Below are 26,524 nucleotides of genomic sequence, written 5' to 3'. Positions count from 1 at the left end.
TGTCTTTGATGCTCAGGAGCAGAGGTTCACTATGCCAGCCCCATCCCTCTGCCTTTATGGGTCATGACATAGAATAGCACACACAGAGACAATGAAAATGGGAGAGGTCTTCCCAGGGGGTGCCAAACCACATTATGGGGGAGGGTTTTAAGTTGTTCTATCACCTCTCCATTTCCTTGTCCTCAAAAAAAAAAAAAAAAAAAAATGCTGTCTCAGAAATCTTTTAACTTCTTGTTTACAGAGAAACACCATTTAGTGAGTCCAATGTTGGAAGTGGAACTAATTGGGGAAAAGGTAAGTGTAGAAAGGGTGTGTGGCTTAGAGAAATGGTCACCTAGAAAAAAATAGTGTGGGGGTAAGACTCGGTTGGTAGGCAGGACCCCAGGAATCATCTCCCAGTTCTTCCATTAAAGGGCCATGTGATCCCACTGGACCAGGAACTCTGTGGAGGTGGAGCCATGGCTTAGCCACTGTCTCCCAGAGCTGTGCCCAGTGCCCAGCATGGAGAAGATGCCCCCTGAAAACCAAAGATACAAATGCCTGATGAGTGAGTGACTGAATGAAGCAACATGCTGCAAATGAACCTTACTGAACCTGGTGCCATCCCTTCTGAGCCTCTGTTCCTTCATTTATAAACTGAGGGTTTTAGCAAGAGAGTTTCTGACATTCCATGAACCTCTATGAACAGAGCAGCATTTTCCAAAGTGTGCTGATGGATGCTTTGTGCAAAAAGGATCCTATGTTCAAATTCGGTGAATGCTGGGCTAACAGGTTTGTCTCAGAATTTAAAAACCATCATTTCCACCATGTTCTACCTATTAGAAGTCATTAAATCCAGCCCATATATAAGGGAAGGGGTTAGTTAGTACTCACCTTTTGAAGGAAGTAGTGCCAAAAAACCGGTGGACATACCTTAGAACCACCACTCTGAGCAGGGTTTGGATTCAGGATCTAGATAAGATGATCTTGAGCGATAGATGAAACATATTTTTCAAAATCTTTAATATGTCAGTGTTTTTCTGAGTGTGTATTACAAAGTTTAACCAGTCCCACTACCCTTTGAGTTCTCTGACGTGACTGCTTAGATTAAGACTAGATTTTAAAGTGATGCTTTGAGAAGAGGTGCCACGTGTGCTGCTGCGGTTGGAGCTGTTTTGATCACTTTTCTGTTGGGATCTTAGAGTTTATCTAACACAATCTAATGTGTTAGGAGTCGGAACCTGGGTAGGTGCACAAAGGACTAAAGTTGTAGCTGATGAGAAGTTGTCCAAGTGTCTTTAGGCCAAGGGAGTCCCATGATTAGCCCTGGGCTACAGACAGCGTCCTTCTGTGGGCAGACCCGAAGGGCTGGAAGGTGAGGCCTGTGGAGGGAGCAGGGGACAGACGGGCACTGACACTGCTTTGGGATATTCCCAGCTGAAGACACAGGTGAAGATTCAAACCGAGAACCCGATCTGGAACCAGATCCTGACCTTACAGATTCAGGTATTACCATCCCATCATGCCTGCCCTCCTCCCCTGCCCCACAAACGGAAAGGATGTTTGGGTGTTGGTGTGTGTATCATTGTGGTGGGAGGGGGGGCCAAGAAGCACCTGAGGGAAGAAGGGCTCTGCCTGATAGGGAGCACGAGGAAGCCCAGGACTATTGTGGAAAACCTTACTACATTCAGGATTAATAAGTGGGCCATTCAACTGACCATTCCAGAAAACTTAAATGTGTCCTTTCATTTACATTAAATAACAAAACAATCACTTTAAAGACTCGTTCTAAATTGTAGTATGAATTATCTCCTAGGCCAAATGCTCAGAATAGAATGTCGGCTCTTTGTTGATGGCCTAGAGCAGTGGTCGGCAAACTGCGGCTCGCAAGCCACATACGGCTAGCGAGCCATGGTTTGCCGCTCTGTTGACTAATGAGTTTGCCGACCACTGGCCTAGAGGTACCATGGGCCCATATTCTGGGCTACATGTGGTTGGGCTATTGGTTCCTACACTAAATGCCCAAGAGGCTCTTCAGTGTGGGGTTCTGAGGCCTGCTTTTTATAGCCTTGCAGTCTTTCTCAGTCACTTGTCAATGGTGTGGATGCCGGTTCTCTTCAAGCCCTGGCAGCCAGGCTTCCAAGAGCCGTGTGCACAACGAGAGGAGGCAAGTCTGAGAGAACTTGAGCACTCTCATGAGCGCAAGGCACAGAACTCTGGGTGCCATCTATTCGGCCACCCAGAGAGTGTTTGGGTTCCTTATCTTACATTTGTGAGACATGAAATTAACTAAAGAGCTCCCTTCTTCCCTCCTTTGGAACCTCCTGGCTCTCTTAGAAGCTTCCCCAGTCTGCCTCCTAGTGAGTCATCATTTTTAACCATTCCACATAATCCCTACCTCCTTAGGTGATTTTATAGACAAAGTAGGATGAGAGTTTAGAGGGCCAAGTTCATCCCCCACCCTTGTCAAGCTCACCCTCACTTGTGATGAAGCAGGACCCTCAGATGCTCAGCTGCCATTAGGCTCAGAACCAGTGGCTCAGGACAGGCCTCCTCCATCCCTGAAGAAGCCTTCCAACAGTTAAAGGCATCCGTGCATCCCCTGGGCCCTCACCCATTTCTAACAGGACACAATGTCCAGGACTGGGACCACTTGGATACAGGCCTGATTATTACTGGTCCTCTGGAAATGCAGCAGAAAGATGTGAGCCTCACTGTGATGTGGCAGGATGTAGTCACCTTACACAAACGGTAGCATCTGAGGCCAGCTGGTCAGGGCCCCAGCAAGGCAGACAGCAGGGGGAGTGCTACTGAAATGGGGGTATGCCACTTTATAGTCCAGGGGCCCCAGGACAGGAGGGGAGCCAAGGCAAGGAAGTGAAAGGAGAATTTCCAACAGGGAAGATGGAAAGGTGGTTTCCCATGAATTTGAATTTGGTGGATTCATAACTTTGGAACACCTGGGTGCCTGCTGGTGCTCATGTCTCCACTTCCAATGTCCTTCCTTAACCTGGGTAATTTCCTCATTTCTTAATATCCAGCCATTCAACTGGAAAGCCTTTCCCTACCTCCCCTTGGCCCCCAGCCTGCACAGCAAGGGAGGAATGAACGGGGAGAATGGAGAACTGGAAGGATCCCAGCAGGGCTCCATGAACTGCTATGAGGGAAGAGGAGGCCCTGGCTGAGAAGATAGGGGACCTACTCAGGCCTCAACCTGACAGCTGTTTTAAACATGGACTTTTTTGTTCTCTTAATTAAAGGAACCCTGTAGCAGAGTAGAGCTATGACTCAGAAGCATGGGTTCCAATCCTGACTCCACCCCTTACTGTGTGACCTTGAACAAGTCCCTCTGCTTCTCTGGGCCTCATTTCCTGTCTGCAAATAGGGACAGTCCCAGCCCTCACCGGACTTTGGCAATGTTGTTAGGAGCTCTGAGGCTGCCTCAGCCCTCGCACCTAACATGAGAACTTCAGGAACTCAACTTCTCTGTGCCTCAGTTTTCCTGTCTGAAAATGGGACTAGTAATAGCACCTAGCTAATAGGATTGTTGGGACTCAGTTGGTACAGGAGGTCATTCAGGACAGGTTGGGGACATGGGACACCTCTCCCCCCACCCCCTCCTCCATGCATAGCCATTGTTGTTTACTCTTTTTTTTGTGTGTGTTTTTTTTTTTTTGTTTACTCTTTATGGAGATAGATGACCCACTGGTTGAAGTTAACTGCTGACATGATGGAGACATTATAGGCTCAAGACTTCCCCCATGAGAGGGTTTGGTATTTAGACTATGCCGGGCTGTGTGAGGACTGTAGTCATGAAATCCACAGTCCCAGAGGACCCAGGTCTCACGGGTCCTGAGCTTATGCAATTAGGGGGCCATTTGAAGAACAATAATACAAAATTATCATGAGACACATCCCTAGCCTCTCCCAGGGCTTTGCAAGGACCCATGCAAGTAGGGGTCCTAAAGCTTAGGGTCCAGAAGCTCCCATGGTAAATCCATCTTGGCTGTAGTTAATGGCTTGTTGGTAACTAAGCCAGGCCTTGGACCTGGACCCAGGACTTCCAAGTGCTTGTGGTCTCTGTGAGGACTGGGACCCTCCAAGCATGAACACACACCCACTGTATCTCTCGCCTCCTCCTGCAGCTGCCCTGCCTCTCCAGCTACATCAAGTTCAGAGTCTGGGACTGGTGAGCAAGCGGGTGGAGGCTGGAAAACATGCCGGGGAGGGGAAAATTGGAGCTGGGTCATGGGCTCAGCGAGCAGTATGCGTTTCTCTCCAGCCCCAAGGGCAAATTCTGGAGTGAAATCGGGACTGTCAGCCTGGTACTCAACCAGATCTCGTCCACTGGAGCAGAAATGGAAGGCAAGCAACCCCCTAACCCCTCTCCAGTGCTTCTCGCACCTGGCCGCCCTCTCACCTTCTCTTCTTACAGGAATGTACTCTGGTTTCCTACCCTGCTTTGGCCCCAGCTTTCTGACTCTCCATGGGGGTAAAAAGGCCCCTTTCCAGATCCAAGAAGAAGGCGCTGTAAGCCTCTCATGTCAACTCTAGGGAACAGAGGAGGTAAAACCAACCATGTGTGAGGCACTGGGGCCTGGGAGATGCCTAGGGAGGATGCAGCCCTGGTTTCTGTCCACCACATGCTGGTAGAGAACATGAAGCTATATGTAAATGGCCGTGAATGTGTGGGACGCGTGCCATGGCACAAGAAAGGAACAGATGGAGGGCATTGAAATGGGACCCTGGGTAAGATTTTCAACAGGTGGAAAGGACCTATGAGATAAAAGAAGCAGCAAAGGTAAATGTAGAAAAGCACTGGGGTTATTTAGGCCTGGTGACAAACGCCAGAAAACCAAGTCCAATTGACTTACAAGAGGGAATGGAGCTGGGAAGGCCTCTGAGTGAGGAAAAGGCAGGCGCCAGAACTTCAATGCCATCAGAAGACTCTCACGCTCTCTCCATCTCTCATCTCTGCTGCTGTCTAGCCCTGGCCTCATTCTTTCCCACTGCAGTCGGGTTTCCATGCTGGTATTGTGTTCCCAGGACTCTCTAACAGGGCCAGGGAAGCATTCTCATTGGTGTCCTTAGGTCACATGTGCTTCCCTTGGGCCAATCACTGTGGCCAAGGCGTGGGACATGCTCTGATTGGCCAGGCAGGGAGAACACACACTAGTTATCACAGTGCCCTCCCAGCAGGAAGCATTTATGGGATCTGCAGGCCAAATGCATGAGGGGAAGGAGCAAGCTGAAGGGTGCAGAAGAGTCAGGGCCTAGAGCAAGCATGTCAAACTCGCGGCCAGCAGGCCACATACTGCCCATAACAAATATTTTTTGTGGCCCAGCCAATATAACAGTATGTAAGAAATGTTTTAACAAAAAATTCATAACTTAATTTTTACAATATCCTGTTATCATTATTAATAACGAACTACAACGTTCATGAATGACTGATTACTATAATCGTGTTGCATTCATTTCCCTTACGCATCTTACACACAGGCACACCATTTCTCTCCACTAATACTAGCAGTGAATATTTTAGCAGCTGATGGCCATGTCATTAGTCTTAGACTGACTTGTTTGGTGTGCGCAACAGGAAATATTTTGCTTTCGGAGAACAAGAAAAATGTGTTTATTTGCCTTACACTTATTAATCTGTGCAATTATTCAGTGTCTGGTAAGTTAATGTTCAAGAAAAAAATGTTAATTTTTATTAAAATGTTCTATGATTTTATTTTAATGGTTACTCATTTATTGCAGCCCTTTGTATTCAGCATGTCTCTATCAAAATAAACCTACATTACTATGAAAATTGAAGCTTTTGCTTTTTTGTGGCCCACATAAACTTCAACCTTGTTTATTTGGCCCATGTTAGCCTTTGAGTTTGACATGCTTGGCCTAGAGGTTTCCAGGAACACTGTGTCTGGGGTCTGGAATTCCTCCCTGGGGTTGAAGTTACCGGACAATTCTGTCTTTACTGCAGAGGTGTTGGGAGATTGGCCTCCTCTGTTTCTCTCATCCCCTTTCTCCCCACTTTCCTCTCTCTTATCTTAGAGTATCCCCAGCTCTGTTAAGGACGGTTTGGAGTATCGAGGCCGGGTCTTCCTGGAGTTAGTCACCAACATCAAGTCCCACCCAGACACTAGGATAAAGGATCTCTCCCAGGAAGTGACCAGTGTAGAGGTAACCCAGGAAGAAAGGGGCCCTCTGCTCACCCCAATCAGTGGCCACAAGCTGAATGTGGTAATGGGTGCGTGAGGATGGTGATCAATCCACCTGAGTCTTTCCTGAGCCTCTAGACTAGAGCATCCTGCTGTGCCAAATCCCAGGTGGCCAGGAGACCTAGTAAAGACAAGATAAGGCTTTGGCTTGAGAAAGTGTCATCTAGTTAAGCAGGAAGATTCTAAGAAGTATTCTAAGAAGCTTGGATTTCTTTCTGAAGGCGGAGGAAGGCCATTGAAGCAGCAAAGTGTTGAGAATAGTCAGGAGGGAGTAAGGTGAGTCACTCACTCACTTAAGAGAAATGGTCTAGTTACAGGGGAAGAGAGCTTTACAGGAGAGAGCTGATTCCAAAGGAACTCTGAATGATCAGAGCCACCAACTAACAGGACATAAGAAGTGAAACCCATTCCCCTGAGCTGATGTCCATTTTCTACCTCAGGTGGGAGAGAGAAGTTGCAGATGGTGCATGGAGACAAGTGCATAGCAACTTGGCTGGAAAGTGGAGGGAGACAAGATCAGGTGGTAGCTGAGGGGAGAAAGAGGGCTATGTTTAAGACAGGGGAGACCCGAGCTAGGGAACAGACTGGGAATATGCAAGAGTAGGGCAGAGATTGGCAACAGAAACAATAGAGGAGCTAAGATGATAGAAAGAGGCCCCTGAGCAGATGGGAGGCTTGGTGGGAGGAGGGGGCTTGAGAAGGGTCAAGAAAGGATGTATGTGTGCAACCTCTACCATGCAGCCCTGCCCATACTCAGTCTCATCTGAGAAGAGCATTTAGGCCAAAAGGAGAAGAGTGGTGTGGTCCAACACAGGTGTAGGTAGGTGGCCCAACCACAGCCTCACCTGACCATCAAGAAGACCATCCTGCCCAGTTTCAGGAAGGGAAGGAACCAGGGTTGTCTGGGTGGGGGAGGGGGCAGGTGATGGAGGTCCTGGAAGGAACTGCCTCCTTGATCAGCCAGGTGAGTAGGAGTCAAGGCAAGGCATTGAGTGGGGGTGGGTTTCAGGGATGGTCTAGCTCACCTCATCCTTGCCCCTTTCTGTCTTTATAGCCTTGTTCATCTTGGCTTATGTGCTGGGGGTATGGGGGTTATTGTTTTAGAAGCACAAGAACCGCCTAAAGTATGGGCTGTGCATCATCTTCCTTTCCTGTACCATGATGCCCAACTTTAAGGACCTGATCCAATTCGAGGTCAGCATCGGCCACTATGGAAACAAGATGGACCAGAATTACAAGCCTCTCATCTCAACTACACAGTACAGCCCAGTGATATATGATGGTAATAGTCAAATGCAGCCAAGAGGTGGAGAGCATCCACTGCATGCCAGGCTCTGTACCCTTGTAAGGGTATTAGCTCATGGAACATTCACAGGCATTGTTCACCCATGTTTCACACATTAGGAAAGTGAGCTTCAAGGAGGTGAAGTCACCTGCCAAACATTGCACAACTACTGAATGGTGAGCCCACAAGAGTTGAAACCAGGTCATGGCTTCAAGTTCTCCTCCACACTACAACTCCCCCAACCCCATTTTCTCCCCCACTACCCTGAACCACCCCCGTCCATCCATGCAACTTCCACCCACTGCTCATCTGCATGCCTGCTATCCATCCATTTCTCTTCATCCAATATCTACGTATTGGACACCCATTTTGGGCACTAGAGAGAAATGGTCCTCAAAATGCTGTGCCTAGACAGCAGCATCAGTATTGCCTGGGAAGTGTGAGAAATGCAGATTCTTGGCCCACCCCAGTCCTAAAGAATCAGAATATCTGGGGATGCAGCCCCACAATCTGATTTAGCAAGCCCTCCAGGCAATTCAGATGCTAATGTTTGAGAATCGCTGCTCTGGAGGAATATGGGCTCCCTTTCACCTTCATCAGCTTCATCATCTCGTCACCCATTGAGAGGCTTCCCTCTCAGCTAACAGTCACTGTATTCCTCTTCTCTGCCTGTTCTTTTAAGAACAGCTTTATCGCCCTAACCGGTTTGGCTCAGTGGATAGAGCGTCGGCCTGCGGACTGAAGGGTCCCAGGTTCGATTCCGGTCAAGGGCATGTACCTTGGTTGCGGGCATATCTCCAGTGGGGGGTGTGCAGGAGGCAGCTGATCGATGTCTCTCTCTCATCGATGTTTCTAACTATCCCTCTCCCTTCCTCTCTGTAAAAAATCAATAAAATATATTAAAAAAAAAAAAAAAAAAAAAAAAAAACAAAAACTTCTCATAAAAAAAAAAAAAAAAAAAAAGAACAGCTTTATCTATATATATAAAAGGCTAATATGCAAAGTGTCCCTGCAGGAGTTTAACTGGGAGACCGGGAGTTTTATCACTCACTATGATGTGCTCTGACCACCAGGGGGTGGCATGGAAAGAAGGAAGGCCGACAGCAGCCGGCAGCCGGAGAAGGGAGGCTCCAGCCGGCAGCTAGAAGGCCCCAATCAGCCCTGATCACCAGCCAGGCCTAGAGACCCTACCTGTGCACGAATTTCATGCACTGGTCCTCTAGTTGAAATATAATTCAGAATACTATACAAAGTATCCATGTAAAGTAGACCATTCAGTGGTTTTTCGTATGTTCACAGAACTGTGCACCATCACCATGGTCAATTTTAGAGCATTCATCACCCCAAAAAGAAATCCTGTACCCACTAGCCGTCACTTTCTATTCTCCTATCTCCCCAACCTTAGGCAACCACTAATCTATTTTCTGTCTCTATAGAGTTTCCTATTCTGGACCATTTCCCCACCCCACCCCCACCCCCAACCTGGACCTTTTATATACATGAAATCATACAATATGAAGAAAGACTGGTTTCTTTAATATAGTATAATGTTCTACTTTTTATTTTTTATTTGTATCCACTTTTAGTAATGATATGCTATGAAAAAACTTGTCATACCATCATAGTCATTTTATTTTTAATTGAATTTTAAAATAATCTTTATTATTGAGAGTATTTAAGATGTTCTCCTCCTCCCCCCCCCCCAATACCCCCACCACTACCTGGTTCCTGCCCCATCCCAGACCTTCACCATCCTATTGTCTGTGTCCATGGGTAATGCATGTATGCATATAAGTTCTTTGGTTAATCTCTTCCCCTCTCTTTCCTTCTGAGTTTAGTCAGTCTGTTCCATGTTTCCATGCCTCTGGTTCTACTATATTCATCAGTTTATTTTGTTCATTAGATTCCATGTTTGGTTATTTTTATTTTTAGGTTCAGTTGTTGATAGATATATATATTTATTGCCATTTATTGCTCTTATTTTTAATCTTTTTTCTTCTTCTTAAAGAAGCCCTTTAACATTTCATGTAATACTGGTTTGGTGGTGATGAACCCCTTTAGCTTTTTTTTTTGTCTGTGAAGCTCTTTATCTGACCTTTAGTTCTAAATGATAGCTTTGCTGGGTAGAATAATCTTTGTTGTAGGTATTTGCTTTTCATCACTTTGAATATTTCTATCACTCCCTTCTGGCTTGCAAAGTTTCTGTTGATAAATCAGCTGACAGTCATATGGGTACTATCAGCTTTTCTCTTGCTGCTTTTAAGATTCTTTGTCTTTAACCTTTTTCATTTTAATTATGATGTGTCTTGGTGAAGGCCTCTTTGGGTTCATCTTGTTTGGGACACTCTGTGCTTCTTGGACTTGTATGTCTATTTCTTTCACCAGGGAAGGGAAGTTTTCTGTCATTATTTTTTCAAATAGGTTATCAATTTATTGCTCCCTCTCTTTTCCTTCTGGCACCCCATGATGCAAATGTTGGTACACTTGAAATTGTCCCAGATGCTCCTTACACTATCTTCATATTTTTTAATTCTTTTTGCTGTTCTGATTGGGTGTTTTTTTTTTTTAAGTCACTAATTTGATTCTCAGAGCCCTCTATTCTACTGTTTTGTTTTTTTTTTTTTACATTTTATTTATTTATTTATTTATTATTTTTTTTTTTTCAAATTTTTATTAAGGTATTATATGTGTACATATCTTACCATTGCCCCCCACCCCCACCCCACTCCCATACATGCCCTCACCCCCCAATGTTTTGCATCCGTTGGTTACTCTTATATACATGCATATAAGTCCTTCAGTTGATCTCTTATTTCCCCCACCTCTCCCTAACCTTACCACTGTAATTTGACAGTCTGTTTGATGCTTTACTGCCTCTGTAACTATCTTTTTGTTCATCAGTTTATAATGTTTTTCATTATCCCCAAATGAGTGGGATCATGTGGTATTTTTCTTTCATTGACTGGCTTATTTCACTTAGCATAATGTTCTCTAATTCCATCCAAGTGCCTACAAATGGTAGTAATTCCTTCTTTTTTACGGCAGCATAGTATTCCATTGTGTAGATGTACCATAGTTTTCTGATCCAGTCATCTGCTGATGGGCACCTAGGCTGTTTCCAAATCTTAGCTATTGTAAATTGTGCTGCTATGAACATAGGGGTGCATATATCCTTTCTGATTGGTGTTTCTGGTTTCTTAGGATATATTCCTAGGAGTGGGATTACTGGGTCAAATGGGAGTTCCATTTTCAGTTTTTTGAGGAAACTCCATGCTGTTCTCCACAGTGGCTGCACCAGTCTGCATTCCCACCAGCAGTGCACGAGGGTTCCTTTTTCTCCGCATCCTCGCCAACACTTGTCGTTTGTTGATTTGTTGATGATAGCCATTCTGACAGGTGTGAGATGGTATCGCATTGTCGTTTTGATTTGCATCTCTCGGATAATTAGTGACTTTGAGCATGTTTTCATGTGTCTCTTGGCCTTCCTTCTGTCTTCTTTCGAAAAGCTTCTATTTAGGTCCGTTGCCCATTTTTTTATTGGATCATTTATCTTCCTTTTATTAAGTTGTATAAGCTGCCTGTAGATGTTGGAAATTAAACCTTTATCAGTGATACCATTTGCAAATATGTTCTCCCATACAGTGGGGTTTCTTGTTGTTTTGTTGATGGTTTCTTTTGCTGTGCAAAAGCTTTTTATTTTGATGTAGTCCCATTTGTTTATTTTCTGTTTGGCTTCCATTGCCCTAGGGGCAGTATCACTGAAAAAGTTCTTTTGGCATATGTCTGAGATTTTGCTGCCTGTGGATTCCTCTAGTATTTTTATGGTTTCCCGTCTTATATTTAAGTCCTGTACCCATTTTGAGTTTATTTTTGTGTATGGTGTAAGTTGGTGATCTAGTTTCATTTTTTTGCATGTATCTGTCCAATTTTCCCAACACCATTTATTAAAGAGACTGTCTTGACTCCATTGTATGCTCATGCCTCCTTTGTCAAATATTAAATGTGCATATTGGTTTGGGTCGATATCTGGATTCTCTATTCTGTTCCATTGATCTATATGTCTGTTCTTGTGCCAGTACCAGGCTGTTTTGATGACAGTGGCTTTGTAATACAGCTTGAAATCTGGTATTGAGATCCCTCCTACTTTATTCTTCTTTCTCAGGATTGCTGTGGCTATTCGGGGTCTTTTTTTATTCCAGATGAATTTTTGGAGAGTTCTTTCTAGGTCTGTGAAATACGCCGTTGGTATTTTAATGGGGAGTGCATTGAATCTATAGATTGCTTTGGGTAGTATGGACATTTTAATGATGTTGATTCTACCAATCCATGAACATGGTATGTTCTTCCATCTGTTTACATCTTCCTCTATCTCTTTTTTCAGTGTCCTGTAGTTTTCCGCATATAGGTCTTTTACCTCCTTGGTTAGGTTTATTCCTAAGTATCTTAATTTTTTTGGTGCGATGGAAAATGGGATTGCTTTTTTAGTCTCTCTTTCTGTAAGTTCATTGTTGGTGTATAGAAATGCCATAGATTTCTTGGTGTTAATTTTGTATCCTGCTACATTGCAGAATTCATTTATTAAGTCTGTTAGTTTTTTGATGGAGTCTTTCGGGTTTTTTATGTACAATATCATGTCATCTGCAAATAAGGACAGCTTTACTTCTTCTTTTCCAATTTGGATGCCTTTTATTTCTTCTTCTTGTCTAATTGCAGTGGCTAATACTTCCAGTACTATGTCAAACAGGAGTGGTGAGAGTGGGCATCCCTGTCTTGTTCCTGTTCTTAGGGGAAATGGTTTTAGTTTTTGCCCATTGAGTATGATGTTAGCTGTGGGTTTATCATATATAGCTTTTATGATGTTGAGGTATGATCCTTCTATTCCCACCTTGTTGAGAGTTTTTATCAAGAAAGGATGTTGGATTTTGTCAAATGCTTTTTCTGCATCAATTGATATGACTATGTGATTTTTATCTCTCAATTTGTTTATGTGATGTATCACATTTATTGATTTGCGGATATTGAACCATCCTTGCATTCCTGGGATAAACCCTACTTGGTCATGGTGTATGATCTTTCTGATGTACTTCTGGATCCTATTTGCTAGAATTTTGTTGAGGATTTTGGCATCTACATTCATGAGGGATATTGGCCTGTAATTCTCTTTCATTGTGTTGTCTTTATCTGGTTTTGGTATTAGGGTGATGCTGGCTTCATAGAAGGAGCTTGGAAGTGTTCCTTCCTCTTGAATTTTTTGGAATAGTCTGAGGAGGATAGGTTTTAGTTCTTCCTTGAATGTTTGGTAGAACTCTCCTGTGAAGCCGTCTGGCCCCGGGCTTTTGTTTGCCGGAAGCTCTTTGATGACTGCTTCAATTTCTTCCATAGTTACTGGCATGTTGAGCTGTTTAGATTCTTCCTGATTGAGTTTTGGAAGGTTATATTTTTCTAGGAATATGTCCATTTCCTCCAGGTTGTCCAGTTTGTTGGAATAGAGTTGTTCGTAGTATTTTTTAACAATCCTTTGTATTTCGGCGGGATCTGTTGTTATTTCACCTCTTTCATTTCTGATCTTGTTTATTTGGGTCCTCTCCCTTTGCTTCTTGGTGAGCCTGGCTAGAGGTTCATCAATCTTGTTTATCCTTTCAAAGAACCAGCTCTTGGTTTTGTTTATCTTTTGTATTGTTTCTTTGGTCTCTATGTCGTTTATCTGTGCTCTGATCTTTATTATTTCCTTCCTTCTGCTTACACTGGGCTTTTCTTGTTGCTCTTTTTCTAACTCGTTGAGTTGTTGGGTTAGGTAATTTATTACCCCTGTTTCTTGTTTTTTGCAGTAGGCTTGTAGAGCTATGAACTTCCCTCTCAAGACTGCTTTCGCTGTGTCCCATAGATTTTGGATTGTAGTGTTTTCATTGTCATTTGTTGTCATGATGTTTTTTATTTCTTCTTTGATCTCTCTGGTAACCCAGTCATGGTTTAATAGCATGCTGTTTAGTCTCCATGTGTTTGATTTCTTTGGGTTGTTTTTATTGTAGTTGATTTCCAGTTTTATGCCACTGTGGTCTGAGAAGATGCTTGATATGATTTCTATCTTCTTGAATTTGAAGAGACTTTGCCTATGTCCCAACATATGGTCTATCTTTGAAAATGACCCATGTGCGCTTGAGAAGAATGTATATTCTGTGGCTTTGGGGTGAAATGTTCTGAAGATGTCAATTAATTCCATCTGGTCTAGTGAGTCATTTAGGATTGATGCTTCTTTGCTGATGTTTTGTTTAGAGGATTTGTCCAATGGTGATAGTGGGGTATTAAAGTCTCCTACTATGATTGTATTGCTGTCAATGTCTCCCTTGATATCCTCCAGGAGTTTTTTTATGTATTTGGGTGCTCCTGTATTGGGTGCATATATGTTTACCAGAGTTATTTCTTCTTGTTGGATTGCTCCCTTTAGTATTATGAAATGGCCTTCCTTATCTCTTGTTATGTCCTTCAGTTTGAGATCTAATTTGTCAGAAATAAGTATTGCTACCCCAGCTTTTTTTTCAGTTCCATTTGCCTGGAAAACCTTTTTCCATCCCTTCACCCTCAGTCTGTGTGCGTCTTTTTTTCTGAGGTGGGTTTCTTGTAGACAGCAGATATATGGGTCGTGTTTTCTTATCCAATCTGTTACCCTATGTCTTTTGATTGGGGCATTTAATCCATTTACATTTAAAGTTATTATTGATAGGTACTTATTTGTCGCCATTCCTATTCTTTACCCCTGTGTTACTTCTTCGCTTCCTGTTTCTTTCTTTCTTTCTTTCTTTCTTTCTTTCTTTCTTTCTTTTTTTTTTTTTTTTTTTACAGTAGACCCTTTAGCATTTCTTGCATTGCTGGTTTGGTGGTAATAAATTCCCTTAGTCCTTTTTTGTCTGTGAAGCTCCTGATTTCACCTTCAATTTTGATTGACAGCCTTGCTGGGTACAGTATTCTTGGATTCAGCCCCTTCCTTTGCATGACTTTGTATATTTCATTCCATTGCCTTCTGGCCTGATGAGTTTCTGTTGAGAAATCAGTTGCTAGTCTGATGGGGGTTCCTTTGTATGTAACTTTCTGTCTCTCTCTTGCTGCTTTTAAGATTCTTACTTTGTCGTTGGTGTTTGCCAATTTAATTATAATGTGCCTTGGCGTCGGTCTTTTGGGGTTCATTTTCCTTGGGACTCTGTGAGCTTCTTGGATTTGTGTGGGTTTTTTCTTCCCTATATCTGGGAAATTTTCTGTCATTATTTCTTCAAAGAGGTTTTCTATTCCTTGCTCAGCTTCCTTTCCTTCTGGAACCCCTATTATGCGGATGTTGTTTTGTTTCGTGTTGTCCCAAAGTTCCCTTAGACTCTCCTCCTGCCTTTTAATTTTTTTTTCTAGAAGTTGCTTTTCTTGGGTATTTTTTTCCATCTTGTCTTCTAGCTCACTGATGCGGTCCTCTGCTTCTTCTAGTCTACTCTTGATGCTTTCTATTGAGTTCTTTACAGCAGCGATGTCATTTTTCATTTCTTCTTGGTTTTTCTTCATTTCCTCTTGGTTCTTGCTCATATTGTCGAATTTGTCTTCCATTCTTTTCAGCCACCTTATGACCATTTCTCTGAATTCTTTTTCTGGAAGGTTGCTTGCCTCCATTTCGTTTACTTCCTTTTCTGGTGATGCCTGCTTTTCTTTCATATGCGGGCTGCTTCTTTGTCTCCCCATGGTCTCTCTTCTCTGGGTGTCTGGTTATGTAGTTCTCTCTCTCCTGGGTTGATTTAAAGGCACAAAATACAGCACTACCAGGTACAACTCACAAGGCACTGAACAGGAATGTATTCACGATATTAATAACCTCCAATAAAGGTGACCACCAGAGAAAGGCAAATTAGGTGATAGGAGAGAAAGAAGAAGAGGAAAAAAGAAAGAAAGAAAGAAAAAAAGAAAAAAGGAGTGTGAAAATGAAACTGGGAAAAGGGAAAGTAAAGAGAAAAAAAAAAAGTAAGAGAGACAAGAAATTGACTAAGAGAGAAAGGGGAACAGACTATATATATTGGGGATAAAACTCCAATAGAACAATCACTAATCCCAGCAAATGCCAGCAACAAGTGCCTGGGTATTAGTACAAACTACCACACCAACTAATATGGAGTGAGGCAAGGGAAAGCTGAAGCACAAAACAAACAAAAAAATAAACAAAAGAAGAATAAGCAAAACAATCTCACAAAAAAAGCATAAAAATTGGATATAATCTACATTCAAGCAAACAACAACAAAAGGACAGAGATAAGGACAAGTTTATGGATAACTCAGACAGCGAAGGGAGAGGTGTATGTGGACTTGGAGCAGGGGATTGGAGATTAGATATGTAAGTAGGGTGAAATTTTAACAAGGGGTAAACAGAAAGAATAGGGAAAATCTAAAGCAGTAAAAGGGTAAGACAAACAGGACACTGAAAAGGGGGAGGTTAGGAAGAGAGTGATGGCCTAAAGGTAGAGTTGAGATAGAGTAAAACGATGCTAAAGGAAAGATAAAAAATAGAATGTAGAACCCTAATCCCAAGATAAAATGAAGAGAAAATAAAATGACACTTTAAAAAAAAAAAAAAAGATAAAATAGCAGTAGTAATAATACGGATTGAAAATAAAAATGTAATCATTAAAAAGGTAAAATCAAGTGATGAAAAAAGAAAAAAAAAGTTTCTTGATTAAAAGATGCAAAAAATGAAAATTAAAAAAAAATAAAAAAATAAAAAAAATAAAAGGTAAAAATAAAATGTGGAGTAGTGAAGGTCATTCACTTCCTCTGTTTTTCTGTTTGGCACGCCTGTTTCTCAGTCCAGACAGTATTGCAGTTCCCTGCGATCCACTGCTCTTCGGTGTTGTAAGCCAGTCCTGATTTTAAGCAGGCGGTGTGTCTTAATTTCTCGTATTCCTTTATTTTTGATTACACAAGAGTCAATTTGTGATTCAGCCCCTGGGTGGCAGTGTTTCTGGATTGACTTCCGGGTCTATCTATGGCCTCTCTAGGCAGTGTTAGAGCCTTCTTTCCCTGTGGCAATCGCCACTGGCCTGTGGGAGTGGTCTGCCTCAGAGCTGACTCTCTGATGGTCACTCCCGATCCCCAGGTTCCAGAAAAACAACCTTCCCCTGCAGTCTCCCAGGGTGTCCCCAACTGGGTGATCCTATGTATTGGGCTTAGTAATCAGAAGCAAGGATTTGAAGAGGAAAAAGTCCAAGTGTGCGAACTCCGGGACTGCGAGTAAGCCCAGGCACCCAGGGAAAGCAGGGGCTGCGCGTAAGTCTGGACTGCCTGAAATTCTTAGGGTGTCCCTGCACTTCAGATCAAAATGGGTTGCTTTTTAGAGTGCCCTTCTCTTAGCAGCTCTGAGGACCCCTTTCCACAGTCACAGATCACGCCAGCCCCTACAGCCACGGATTTTTCTAGGCACAGACTTCCCTGGTCCTCCAGCTCCCGCAAAACGCGCGTTCCTCTCTCCCGCCGGGACCAGAGACCTCACCTTATCCCAGGCGAAATCTGACCTTTCCGTGGTGGAGTGTAGAGCTTCTCTGAACCCGTGTGCTTGCGCCAGTTGGGGAGCGTTGTTCTGGGGCTCGCAGCTGTTCCTGGGGTGCCGCAGTTGTGGATTCTCAGGCTTCAGATAAGCTCCACTTTCCGGATCAAGATGGCGCAGACTCCGCGTCCAAGCCCGCAGCTCCGGGAGGGGACCCAGCCGCAGTTCGTGCTGCCAGGTCAGGGGAACCCCGTTCAGCAGTCCCCCACCTCCTTCTGGAATTCAGCTGTCTCCCAACCAGCCAACAAACACTCCTTGCGTGACCCTCAGCTGTTCTTTCTTTCTGCTCCGGGACAAGGCTCGGAACACGTCTGTCTATTCCGCCGCCATTATTCCCTCCCCCTCTATTCTACTGTTGATTCCATATAAATTATTCTTCATTTCAGTTAGTGTAGCCTTCATATCTGACTGGTCCTTTTTTGTGTCATTGATGTTCTCACTTAAGTTCTTTAAAATTCTCACTAGTTTCCTTGAGGTTCTCACTAAGTTCCTTGAAGTTCTTATTAAGTTCCTTGAGCATCCTTATAACCATTGTTTTGAACTCTGAATCTAGTAGTCTACTTGCTTCCATTTGCTTTAGTTCTTTTTTTGGAGATTTCTTCTGTTCTTTCATTTGCAACATGTTTCTTTGTCTCTGCATTTTGGCTGCTTCCCTTCTCTGTTTCTATGTATTAGGTAGAGTTGCTCTGTCTCTTTGAATTGGTAGAGTGGCCTTATGCAATAGGTGTCCCTTAGGGCCCAGTGGCTCAGCCTCCCTTGTCACCTGAGCTGGGCACTTTAGACGGGCCCCTTGTGGGCTGTGTGCATCGTCCTGTGGTGGTTGAGACTTGATTGCTGTTGGCATCACTGGGAGGGATTAAGCCCCAGGCCAATTGGCTGTGCAGACCAGCTGTGACTACAGCAGAAGAACTGCTGTGCAGGAGATGCCTATGGAGTAGGACTTGCCTCAGTGGGACTTTGCAGCTCTCCAAGTCTGCCCCTTACATTGTGTCTCAAATGGATGTGGTAGGGTTGTAATCTGGCATGGTCTGAAGCTGACCACCAGATGCACTGGCTCTGGAGCCTTCCAGGAGGTGCAAAGTCAGCCACTTCTATGCCCTGCCTGGGGCCACCCAACATAAGCTACAGAACAATCTGCAGATGGCTGCTATGTGTGTTGGGTTTGGAGGTGCCAGGAGAGGCCAAGCTATGAACCAAGGGAGGCTGCTGCTAGTGCTAGGCCTGGGGCTCCTTATTGAGAGGTATGGGGCATGCTGAGGTTAGCTGCTGCTTGTTTGAGAATTCTTAGTAGAGTCTGAAATCTGAGCTAGGACAGGCCATTCATATGAAAAAGCTGCTGCAAATAGCTTGGGTGGGGCTGCAAATTAGGTGGGGTGGACCATGTGAGCCAGGTTGATTCAGATATGGTGACAGCTTATGGCAGGGGGAAGGGGATAGGGGGAGGGGAGCGGGAGAAGGTGAGGCTCTCAGCAAAGGAATAAAGGCCTTGCCAGCACTTTTGTATGGGAGAAAGCTGCCCCTCAGTTCTTGCCCTGATGCCAGACAATTTAGTTCCTCACTGTATGTCCCTGGATCCTTTCAAGCTGCTGCCCCAGCACTGGAGCTCATAAGGAGTGGGTCTGAGTAAGTCCGTGTGCGGGCCCTTTAAGAGGAACTGCCTGGGACTCCAGCAACCCTCTATGTCACTCAGCCACAATCCCTACTGGTTTTTACAGCCTAAAGTTATAGGGATTTCTTTCTGGAACGTTGGGCTGAGGGGTCTGGTGTGGGGCTGGAACCTGTTGCTCCTCACAGGGGACCACCACAGCCAAGGTATCCCTCCCAATTAAAAAACCACACACGTGGGTGTCAGACCAGCCTGTTCTGCGCCCCCCACCTCTCCTACCAGTCTCAGTGTGGCTTCTTTAATTCTCTAGTTATAGGACTTTTGTTCAGCCAGATTTCAGGCAGTTCTGAATGATGGTGGTTCTGTGGTTTAGTTGTAATTTTGCTTGTCCCATCATAGCCATTTTAAAGGAACGATTTTACTTTTGTGTGTTGTCTGGCTGTGTAAGCTACTGGTAAAAAGAACACAGTATTCGACCATGCCTTCTACTTGTTTTTACATTATAAAATAAATATACAAAAAGTATATAAATGCATATATAGTGTAAAGAAGAATAAAAGTAGTACCCACCAGCTCACACTAAGATTAAAAGAGAGAAAATTGTCAGCCTCTTAGAAGGCCTCCCATGTATTCTTCCAAGATTCATTTACTCAAAAATAACCACGATCCTGACTCTTGTGATACTGACACCCCTGCTTTTTTAAAAATATTTTTTATTAATTATTGATTTTTAGAAAGAGAGGAAGGGAGAGGGAGAGAAAAAAAAGTTGATGTGAGAGAGAAACATCAGTTAGCTGCTTCCTGCATGCCCCCAAAAACCAAGCCTGCACCCTTTTAGTGCACTGGACAATGCCCAACCAACTGAGCCACACCAGCCAGGGCCACACCCTTGCTTTAAAATTTTTTTTTATCACTTATGTGTGCAGCCCTAAAGAGCATACCATTGTTTCATTTTATATCAGTGGAACTTTTCAATCTGAATTCATCTTTTTTTGCACCTTCTGCTCAATATTAATTTTTTATATTGGTATTTGTAGCTGAAGTTAATGTTTATTTCTGTATATACCTTGCTGTATGATTATAACCTTCCCTGTAAGTATGGTAGAAGTCATCTCTAATTATGTGGTATATGTACACATTTAGGTTGTATCTTTTTTTCTACTATAATAATTTTGTTATAAACATTCTTATACATGTCTCCTAGTCACAAGAGCGAGACTTCCTCTAAATTACAAACCCAGGAGTGGAAGAGAAATTTAAAGCAAAAGCAATTATAACAAATTACACTTTCATCAGCGTGGTATGAGAATTCCTACTACTATGCATTCTCACCAGTACTTGATCATGCCCAGTTTGAACTTTTTGCCAATCTGGTGAATGTATGTTATAATTGAATTTATTAGAGTGTAAATTATATAGGTTTCAGGTGTACAATCCTATAATACATCATCTGTATATTGTATTGTGTGTTCACCACCCCAAGTAATCTGGTGGATGTAAAATGATCTTATAAGACCTTGATTTGCATTTTCCTGATTACAAACGAAGGCTGAGGATCTTTTCACATATTTACAAACGTTTGTTCTTCCTCATCAGTAAAAGCCTATATACCTTTTATCCATTATTCTATTTGGCTGTATTTTTCTTACAGACTTATATATTACTAGAGGCCTGGTGCACGAAATTCATGCACTGGGGTGGGGGGTGTGTCCCTCAGCCCAGCCTACACCCTCTCCAATCTGGGACCCCTGGGGGATGTCTGACTGCCAGCTTAGGCCCAATTGTGGGATCAGGCCTAAACCAGCAGCCGGACATCCCTCTCACAATCCGGGACTGCTGGCTCCAAACTGCTCGCCTGCCTGCCTGCCTGATTGCCCCTAACCGCCTCTGCCTGCCAGCTTGATCACCTCCTAACCACTCTCCTGCCAGCCCAGTCACCCCTAACTGACCTTCCCTCCTGACCTGGTCACCCCTAACTGCCCTCTCCTGCCGGACTGGTCACTCCCGACTGTCCTCCCCTGCAGGCCTGGTCCCCCCCAACTGCCCTCCCCTGCAGGCCTGGTCCCCCCCCCAACTGCCCTCCCCTGCTGGCCCGGTTGCCCCTAACTGCCCTTCCCTGCCAGCCTGGTCGCCCCCAACTGCCCTCCCCGGCCAGCCCGGTCACACCTAAGTGCCCTATTCTGCCGGCCTGGTCCCCCCCAACTGACCTCCCCTGCTGGCCTGGTTGCCCCCAACTGCCCTCCCCTGCCAGCCCAGTCACCCCTACCTGCCCTCCCCTGCCGGCCTGGTCGCTCCCAACTGCCCTCTTCTGCCGGCCTGGTCCCCCCCAACTGACCTATCCTGCCAGCCTGGTTGCCCCTAACTGTCCTCCCCTGCTGGCCTGGTTGCCCACAACTGCCCTCCCCTGCCGGCCATCTTGTGGTGGCCATCTTTGACCACATGGGGATGGCCATCTTGACCACATGGGGGTGGCCATCTTGTGTGAGGGTGTGATGGTCAATTTACATATTACCTCTTTATTATATAGGATTACTTGCAAATAGTCTGTGACTTCTTTTTTTTTTTCTTCAGGTTTATAACTTTATTAGGCAGTCAGCAGTTAATTCTCATCCACATTAACTGTTTGCAGATTTTTATGCATTCATTGGTTGATTCTTGTATGTGCCCTGACCAGGGAATGAACCCGCAACCTTCACACATCTGGACAATGCTCTAACCAACTGAGCTACCTGGCTAGGGCACTTTTCATTTTCTTAATGGTATCTTTTGATGTGCAAACATTTAATTTGGAAAAAGTCCATTTTTTTTCTCTTATGGTGTCATATCCAATCCAAAAATTGTTTGCCTAAACCAAGGTCATGTAGGTTTCCTCCTCTTTCTTCTTCTAAAAGTTTTACAGTTTTAGTCTTACATTTAGCACTATGATCCATTTTGAATTCCTTTGCAATTTTTCCCAGCACCATTTGTTAAAAAGATTATCCTCCCATTGTTCTATTGTTTAGGTTTTCTACTCAGGGGCCCCGTTTGGGTTCCACAGCTCTTGGTTTTCTTCTGTATCTGTCCTTTTCTCCACAGTCCTTCTTGACGCTTTCCATTTCCTTTGGCCACTTTTCTTGTTTCTATGCTTCTGACTGCATTATCTGCAAGGTCTACTCTCCCCGGTGCTGCCTTTTCTACTCTGCTTCCTTTCTGTGATGCTTTTGTTTTCCTTTCACTTGTTTTCTGAGTTTTGCTGGTTCCCATTTCCTCGTCTGACTCCCCAATTCCTTCTGGGAGTGTGTTTTTGCTGGCACTTTCTGCTCTCTGCTCTGTCAAGCTGGGCTCCCTGCTGTCTGTCTTGGTCCTCAGGTCTCCACAGGTGACTTCTGCTGAACTTCACCCCTTGGGGCTCCTAGAGCAATCACAGTTGCTTTTGGCAGTCCTTGGGTGTATTTTGAGTCTGAAGATTATATCTGTCTCCTTGTTTTGCTGAAAATGGAGTTATTTTCCTTCTCCTTGTTGCTTTTGTATGCCATCCAAGAATAGAAGAAGAAAATTGCCGTTTTGTGTCCTCATGCTCCTATCTGAAAACCCCAGCCTGGGATCTCTGCTTGTTTATCGTCCTAATCATTCCCTCAGTGCCAGGGTCTAAAGCTGGTGCCTTCCAACAATTCTGAAAAATTATACGATACTTTTCTTTGAAAATAACCACCCCCCTTGTCTCTTGTATCTCCTTCTCAAATTCACTCTACCATCTGTGGAAGTTCTCATTTTATTCTTCATATTTTTAATCTCTCTTTCATATTTGTCTTATCTCTGGGCTGCATTCTACATCATTTCTTCTAGGGCTTCTAGAAAAGGCTGTAGGTGGCCATTTGATTGACCACTTTTTGGCAGCTCTTGTCCTCCTCTCCCCTCTTCTTCCACATAGCATTCTCCACTGTTTGACACACTGCATTTTATGTATTTATTTTGTCTCCTTTGCCCCAACTTTTTTAAATTCTTAAGTAAACTTTGTATGTGAGTATAACATGTCTATGGAAAAGTACAAAAACCAAAGTGTCCAGCTCAGCAAAGCAGACGTACCCCTGTCACAACATCCAGACCGTGAAAGAGTCCCGACATCCCAGAGGCCCCTGGACCCCCTAACCCCAAAGGCAGTCGCTCGCCTAGCCTCCAGTTTGTTTTGTCTGGTTTTTAACTTTATATCAAAGAAATCATATAGTATGTATTCTCATGTGTCTGGCACCTTTTGCCCATTATTTTGTTTGTGAAATGCATTCACAGACCCAGATGTTGCTGGGAGTAGTCATAGCTCATTCTCATTGCTGTGTAGTGTTCCATTATGCAAATATACCATCATTTATTTTTTTATATTGTATTGATTTTTTATAGAGAGGAAGGGAGAGGGATAGACAGTTAGAAACATCAATGAGAGAGAAATATCATGAGAGAGAAACATTGATCAGCTGCCTCCTGCACACCCCCTACTGGGAATGTGCCCGCAACCAAGGCATATGCCCTTGACCGGAATCGAACCTGGGACCCTTCAGTCCACAGGCTGACGCTCTATCCACTAAGCCAAACCGGTTAGGGCTATACCATCATTTATTTGTCCTTCTACTTCTGAGGGAGATTTCAGTGGTTTCCAATTCGGGGCTATGACGAATGGAGCTGTGATGAACATTTTGTCTTTTGATAATGCTGTGTGCGCCTTGCAGTTGGGTGTACACCAAGGAGCTGAACTGCTGAGTTAGAGAGTGTGCACCGGTTCTAAGCTGCTCATTTTCTTGGAGCTTTACTTGTGGAACCCTTTGGGACTTGGATAAAGCTTCATGCCCCAGAGAGGGTTTGTCTTTTTTTCCTCTGGTTACTTGGGGCATTGCCAACCAGAGACCATTTTAAATTTTCCACAGACCCTACAGGTGGCCTGAATGCAAAATGCAACCTGCATGAGGGCCCGCTTGTGGTAACAAATTTGGGGGAAATTTCCCTGTCCCCTTGCCCCAGAGCCATGCTGGAGGCAGGTATGTTTCCTTGCCGTGTTCTTCTGTGCGGTGGGTTATTTTTCATTGACTGAGGGTTTAGGTTCTGAGGTGCCAGCTTTGCGTGGCTTATTACTTTGCTGGGGCTGCCATGACCAAGCACCACAGACTGGGTGGCTGATAGCATCCCAGTCCTGGAAGCTAGACATCTGAAACCAAGGTGTCGGCAGGAGCGGCTCCTTCTGATGAGTCTAAGGGGCAGGCTCCAGGCCTCTCCCAGCCTCTGGTGGCTGCCTGCATGTTCGGTGTGCCTTGGCGTGTAGACACAGCACTCCATCTCTGCCTCTGTCTCCCTCTGTCTCTGTGTCTTCACAAGGCCACCATCTCCTTCTGTCTCTCCTCCTCTTATAAACACACAAGTCATATTGGGTTAAGGACCCAGCCCACTGCAGTATGACCTCATCTAAACTAATTACAGCTACAATGAATGACCCTATTTCCAAATGAGGCTGCATCCTGAGGTTCTGGAGGTTAGGACTTCAACATATCTTTGTAGGGGACACAATTCAACCTATACCACATGGAGTCTCCTGCTAGACTGCCCACTGTGACAGCGCTAGGCTTTCTCTCCTGACACATGGGCCCAGGCAGTTGCCAAAAAGAAGTACAAGTTCTCCAAGATTTGCCAGAAACTCAGAGGACAGGAGCCAGCTTGCTTCCACTTGCCTCCGACATTCTGCTTTATTTTTGGCTTCTGTGGTTTTCTTCCTTTTGCGTCAACTCAACAACACACCTCAGAAAAAGATCCCTAACGTTTCATCTAGGTTTCTCCCCTCATTTCAATAAGAAAATCGCCAGGAACCCAATCATCGTGGGTTTAATCCATGCTTGCCCCAACCCCCTCCTCCACACTGGCAAGATCTTTATGTTAGATGTCTGCCCATCCCAGCCAAACCCTGGGTCTCCTCCTGAGCCCAGGGCCCACTCCTCCCCGGCCTTGAAGGCCACCCAGAGGTAGACCTGCCTCCAGTCATGCCTCTTGCCTCAATATCTTGCTTGAAGTTAAGGGCATGGGGCTGTGCAGCTAGATGCCTGCATTATGGCCACCTGGTGGTGCCACCTCAGGCAAACTACTTCCCAGCCATAGCCTGGGTTGTCCCCCCTGCACACTGGGGCCTTTGAAAAGGCTGTGTGACACCCCTGAGCATGATGAGTACTTGATCAGGCGGCCCACTGTCTGGTGGGAGGACTCCAGTTAGAATTCTTAGCAGATGGCATCCTGCAGGAATGAAGTAGCTCAATGAAGGTCCTCTGAGGGTCACACTGAGAGGAGACCTCCCAGAGACACTCAGACACTGCCCCCGCCCCTTATCTTTGTGTCTCAGGGAACATCTACAATTATGTGCCCTGGTACAACACCAAGCCGGTTGTGGCCCTGACCTCCTACTGGGAGGATGTCAGCTTCCGCGTGGACTGCCTCAACCTTCTGCACTTCACTCGGGACCGCCTGGTGAGTGGTGCTGGCTGGGTGCGGGGAGGACCTGTCACTGAGGGGAGATTTAGGATAAGGAGTCACAGTCAGAGGAAACTGGTCCCTTAGCTCACACATGCCCTCCACACCGAGTGAGATGGAAGTGCCTGACATGGGCTGGGCTCTGAGGACACCAAGATGAGTCAACACAGCTGCTGTCCTCGGCCTCGGGGAAGTCAGAGGTGCACGTAGTCCTCCGCAGTGCAGCCAGGGCTTCAGAGGCTGTGCAGGCACCTGGCCACAGGGGCAGAGACTGGGCAGGGGAGGGGAGATGAAGAGCAGATAGTGGAGGAGGTGTTCGAAAAGAAGGTGATACTTGAGCAGAGCCCTCAAGAATGAGGAGTTTGCTGGGGGCATCGGGGGTTTAGAGAAGGGAACAATGTGCAAAGCCATGGTGATGTGAAGGTCGAGGGTGGTGGGGGCATGGGGATGAGTGCGAATAAGGCCAGAAAAGCTGGGAGAGGTCAGATCACAAAAGGTCTTAGGTGTCTGTTAAGAAAATAAGCCACTGCAGTTTTAGACAGGAGAGCCACATGGTGCCTCCACCTCAGATATGACTTTCTTGCACATGCGAACAAAAGCCGAGCATCGGGATCTGTGCCCCTCCTCAATCCGCCTTTCCTGGCCCATTCCTGCTCCCCCTTCTCCTGTGGGGTAGTGGGAAGGGTGTGTGGGATCCTCACCCCGCAAGGGCCTGTGACAGCCTTGGACTGGCATCCCCAGGTTGCCCCTCACAGGTTTCCAAGTCTTGACTGGAAATGTCGGGCAAATCAGCCCTGTAGCTGCCTGAGTGCCCCATGTTCACCTGCTCTCTTTCTCCTACTGGGCAGAAAGCCAATCTGGACACCCTGAAATCTATGCGGAACCCAAGGGACCCCGCCCTACTCACCCAGTGGAGGAAACTGCTGAGGGACCTGGTGGAGGACTGCAAGTAGGACCAAGGCGCCTCATCTGAGCTGGGGCTCCTGACGGCACCCTCCCCACCCTGACCCCACCTCCTCAGATCTCTCCCTGGCTTGAGATCCAAACAACAGAGCAGCTTCTCCTCCCCCTCCCCCATCAGGCCTTGCAGAAAATGGCCCTCACCTTCCCCACCTCCCCCGACCCCACCCTGAGCACTGTCCTTGCTGTCCCCACTCCACACCTCGTGCTCCCACCAAACCAAGCCTCTCAGTGTTTCCAGACAAGCCCTGCCCGGCCCCACCCCTTTGCCCTGCTGCTCCTCTCCACAATGCCTTCTTCAGGGCTCTAAATGTTCCAGAAGATTCCTTGTAAGGCCTCTGCCTGCCCTGCACCCCATTTGGATCCCCACGGCTACACCTCGGGGTTTGGTTGCCTCACACCCCTCTCCAAGAGGTGTGAGCATAGGC

At 45.2% G+C, this 26,524-nt stretch overlaps 1 protein-coding gene across 1 annotated transcript in view; it reads left to right on the top strand.

Annotated features, from left to right (window-relative positions):
- The window catches only part of FER1L5 (fer-1 like family member 5), a gene marked incomplete at both ends in the record, with an annotated part of 65,442 nt that overhangs the window by 22,990 nt on the left and 15,928 nt on the right, over positions 1–26,524 (top strand). The window contains 9 exons of the mRNA XM_080684939.1: positions 242–294; positions 1,417–1,485; positions 4,125–4,168; positions 4,262–4,344; positions 4,415–4,509; positions 6,037–6,165; positions 7,308–7,485; positions 25,009–25,133; positions 25,985–26,085. Of these exons, the coding sequence (XP_080541065.1) occupies positions 242–294; positions 1,417–1,485; positions 4,125–4,168; positions 4,262–4,344; positions 4,415–4,509; positions 6,037–6,165; positions 7,308–7,485; positions 25,009–25,133; positions 25,985–26,085 (877 nt within the window). The remainder of the gene's footprint in view (positions 1–241; positions 295–1,416; positions 1,486–4,124; positions 4,169–4,261; positions 4,345–4,414; positions 4,510–6,036; positions 6,166–7,307; positions 7,486–25,008; positions 25,134–25,984; positions 26,086–26,524) is intronic.

Source organism: Plecotus auritus (assembly GCF_963455305.1).
Source record: "Plecotus auritus genome assembly, chromosome: 8".
Classification (NCBI taxonomy): Eukaryota; Metazoa; Chordata; class Mammalia; order Chiroptera; family Vespertilionidae; genus Plecotus; species Plecotus auritus.
Note: the sequence above shows the minus strand (reverse complement) of the source record. Positions and strands in the feature narration are given on the sequence as shown.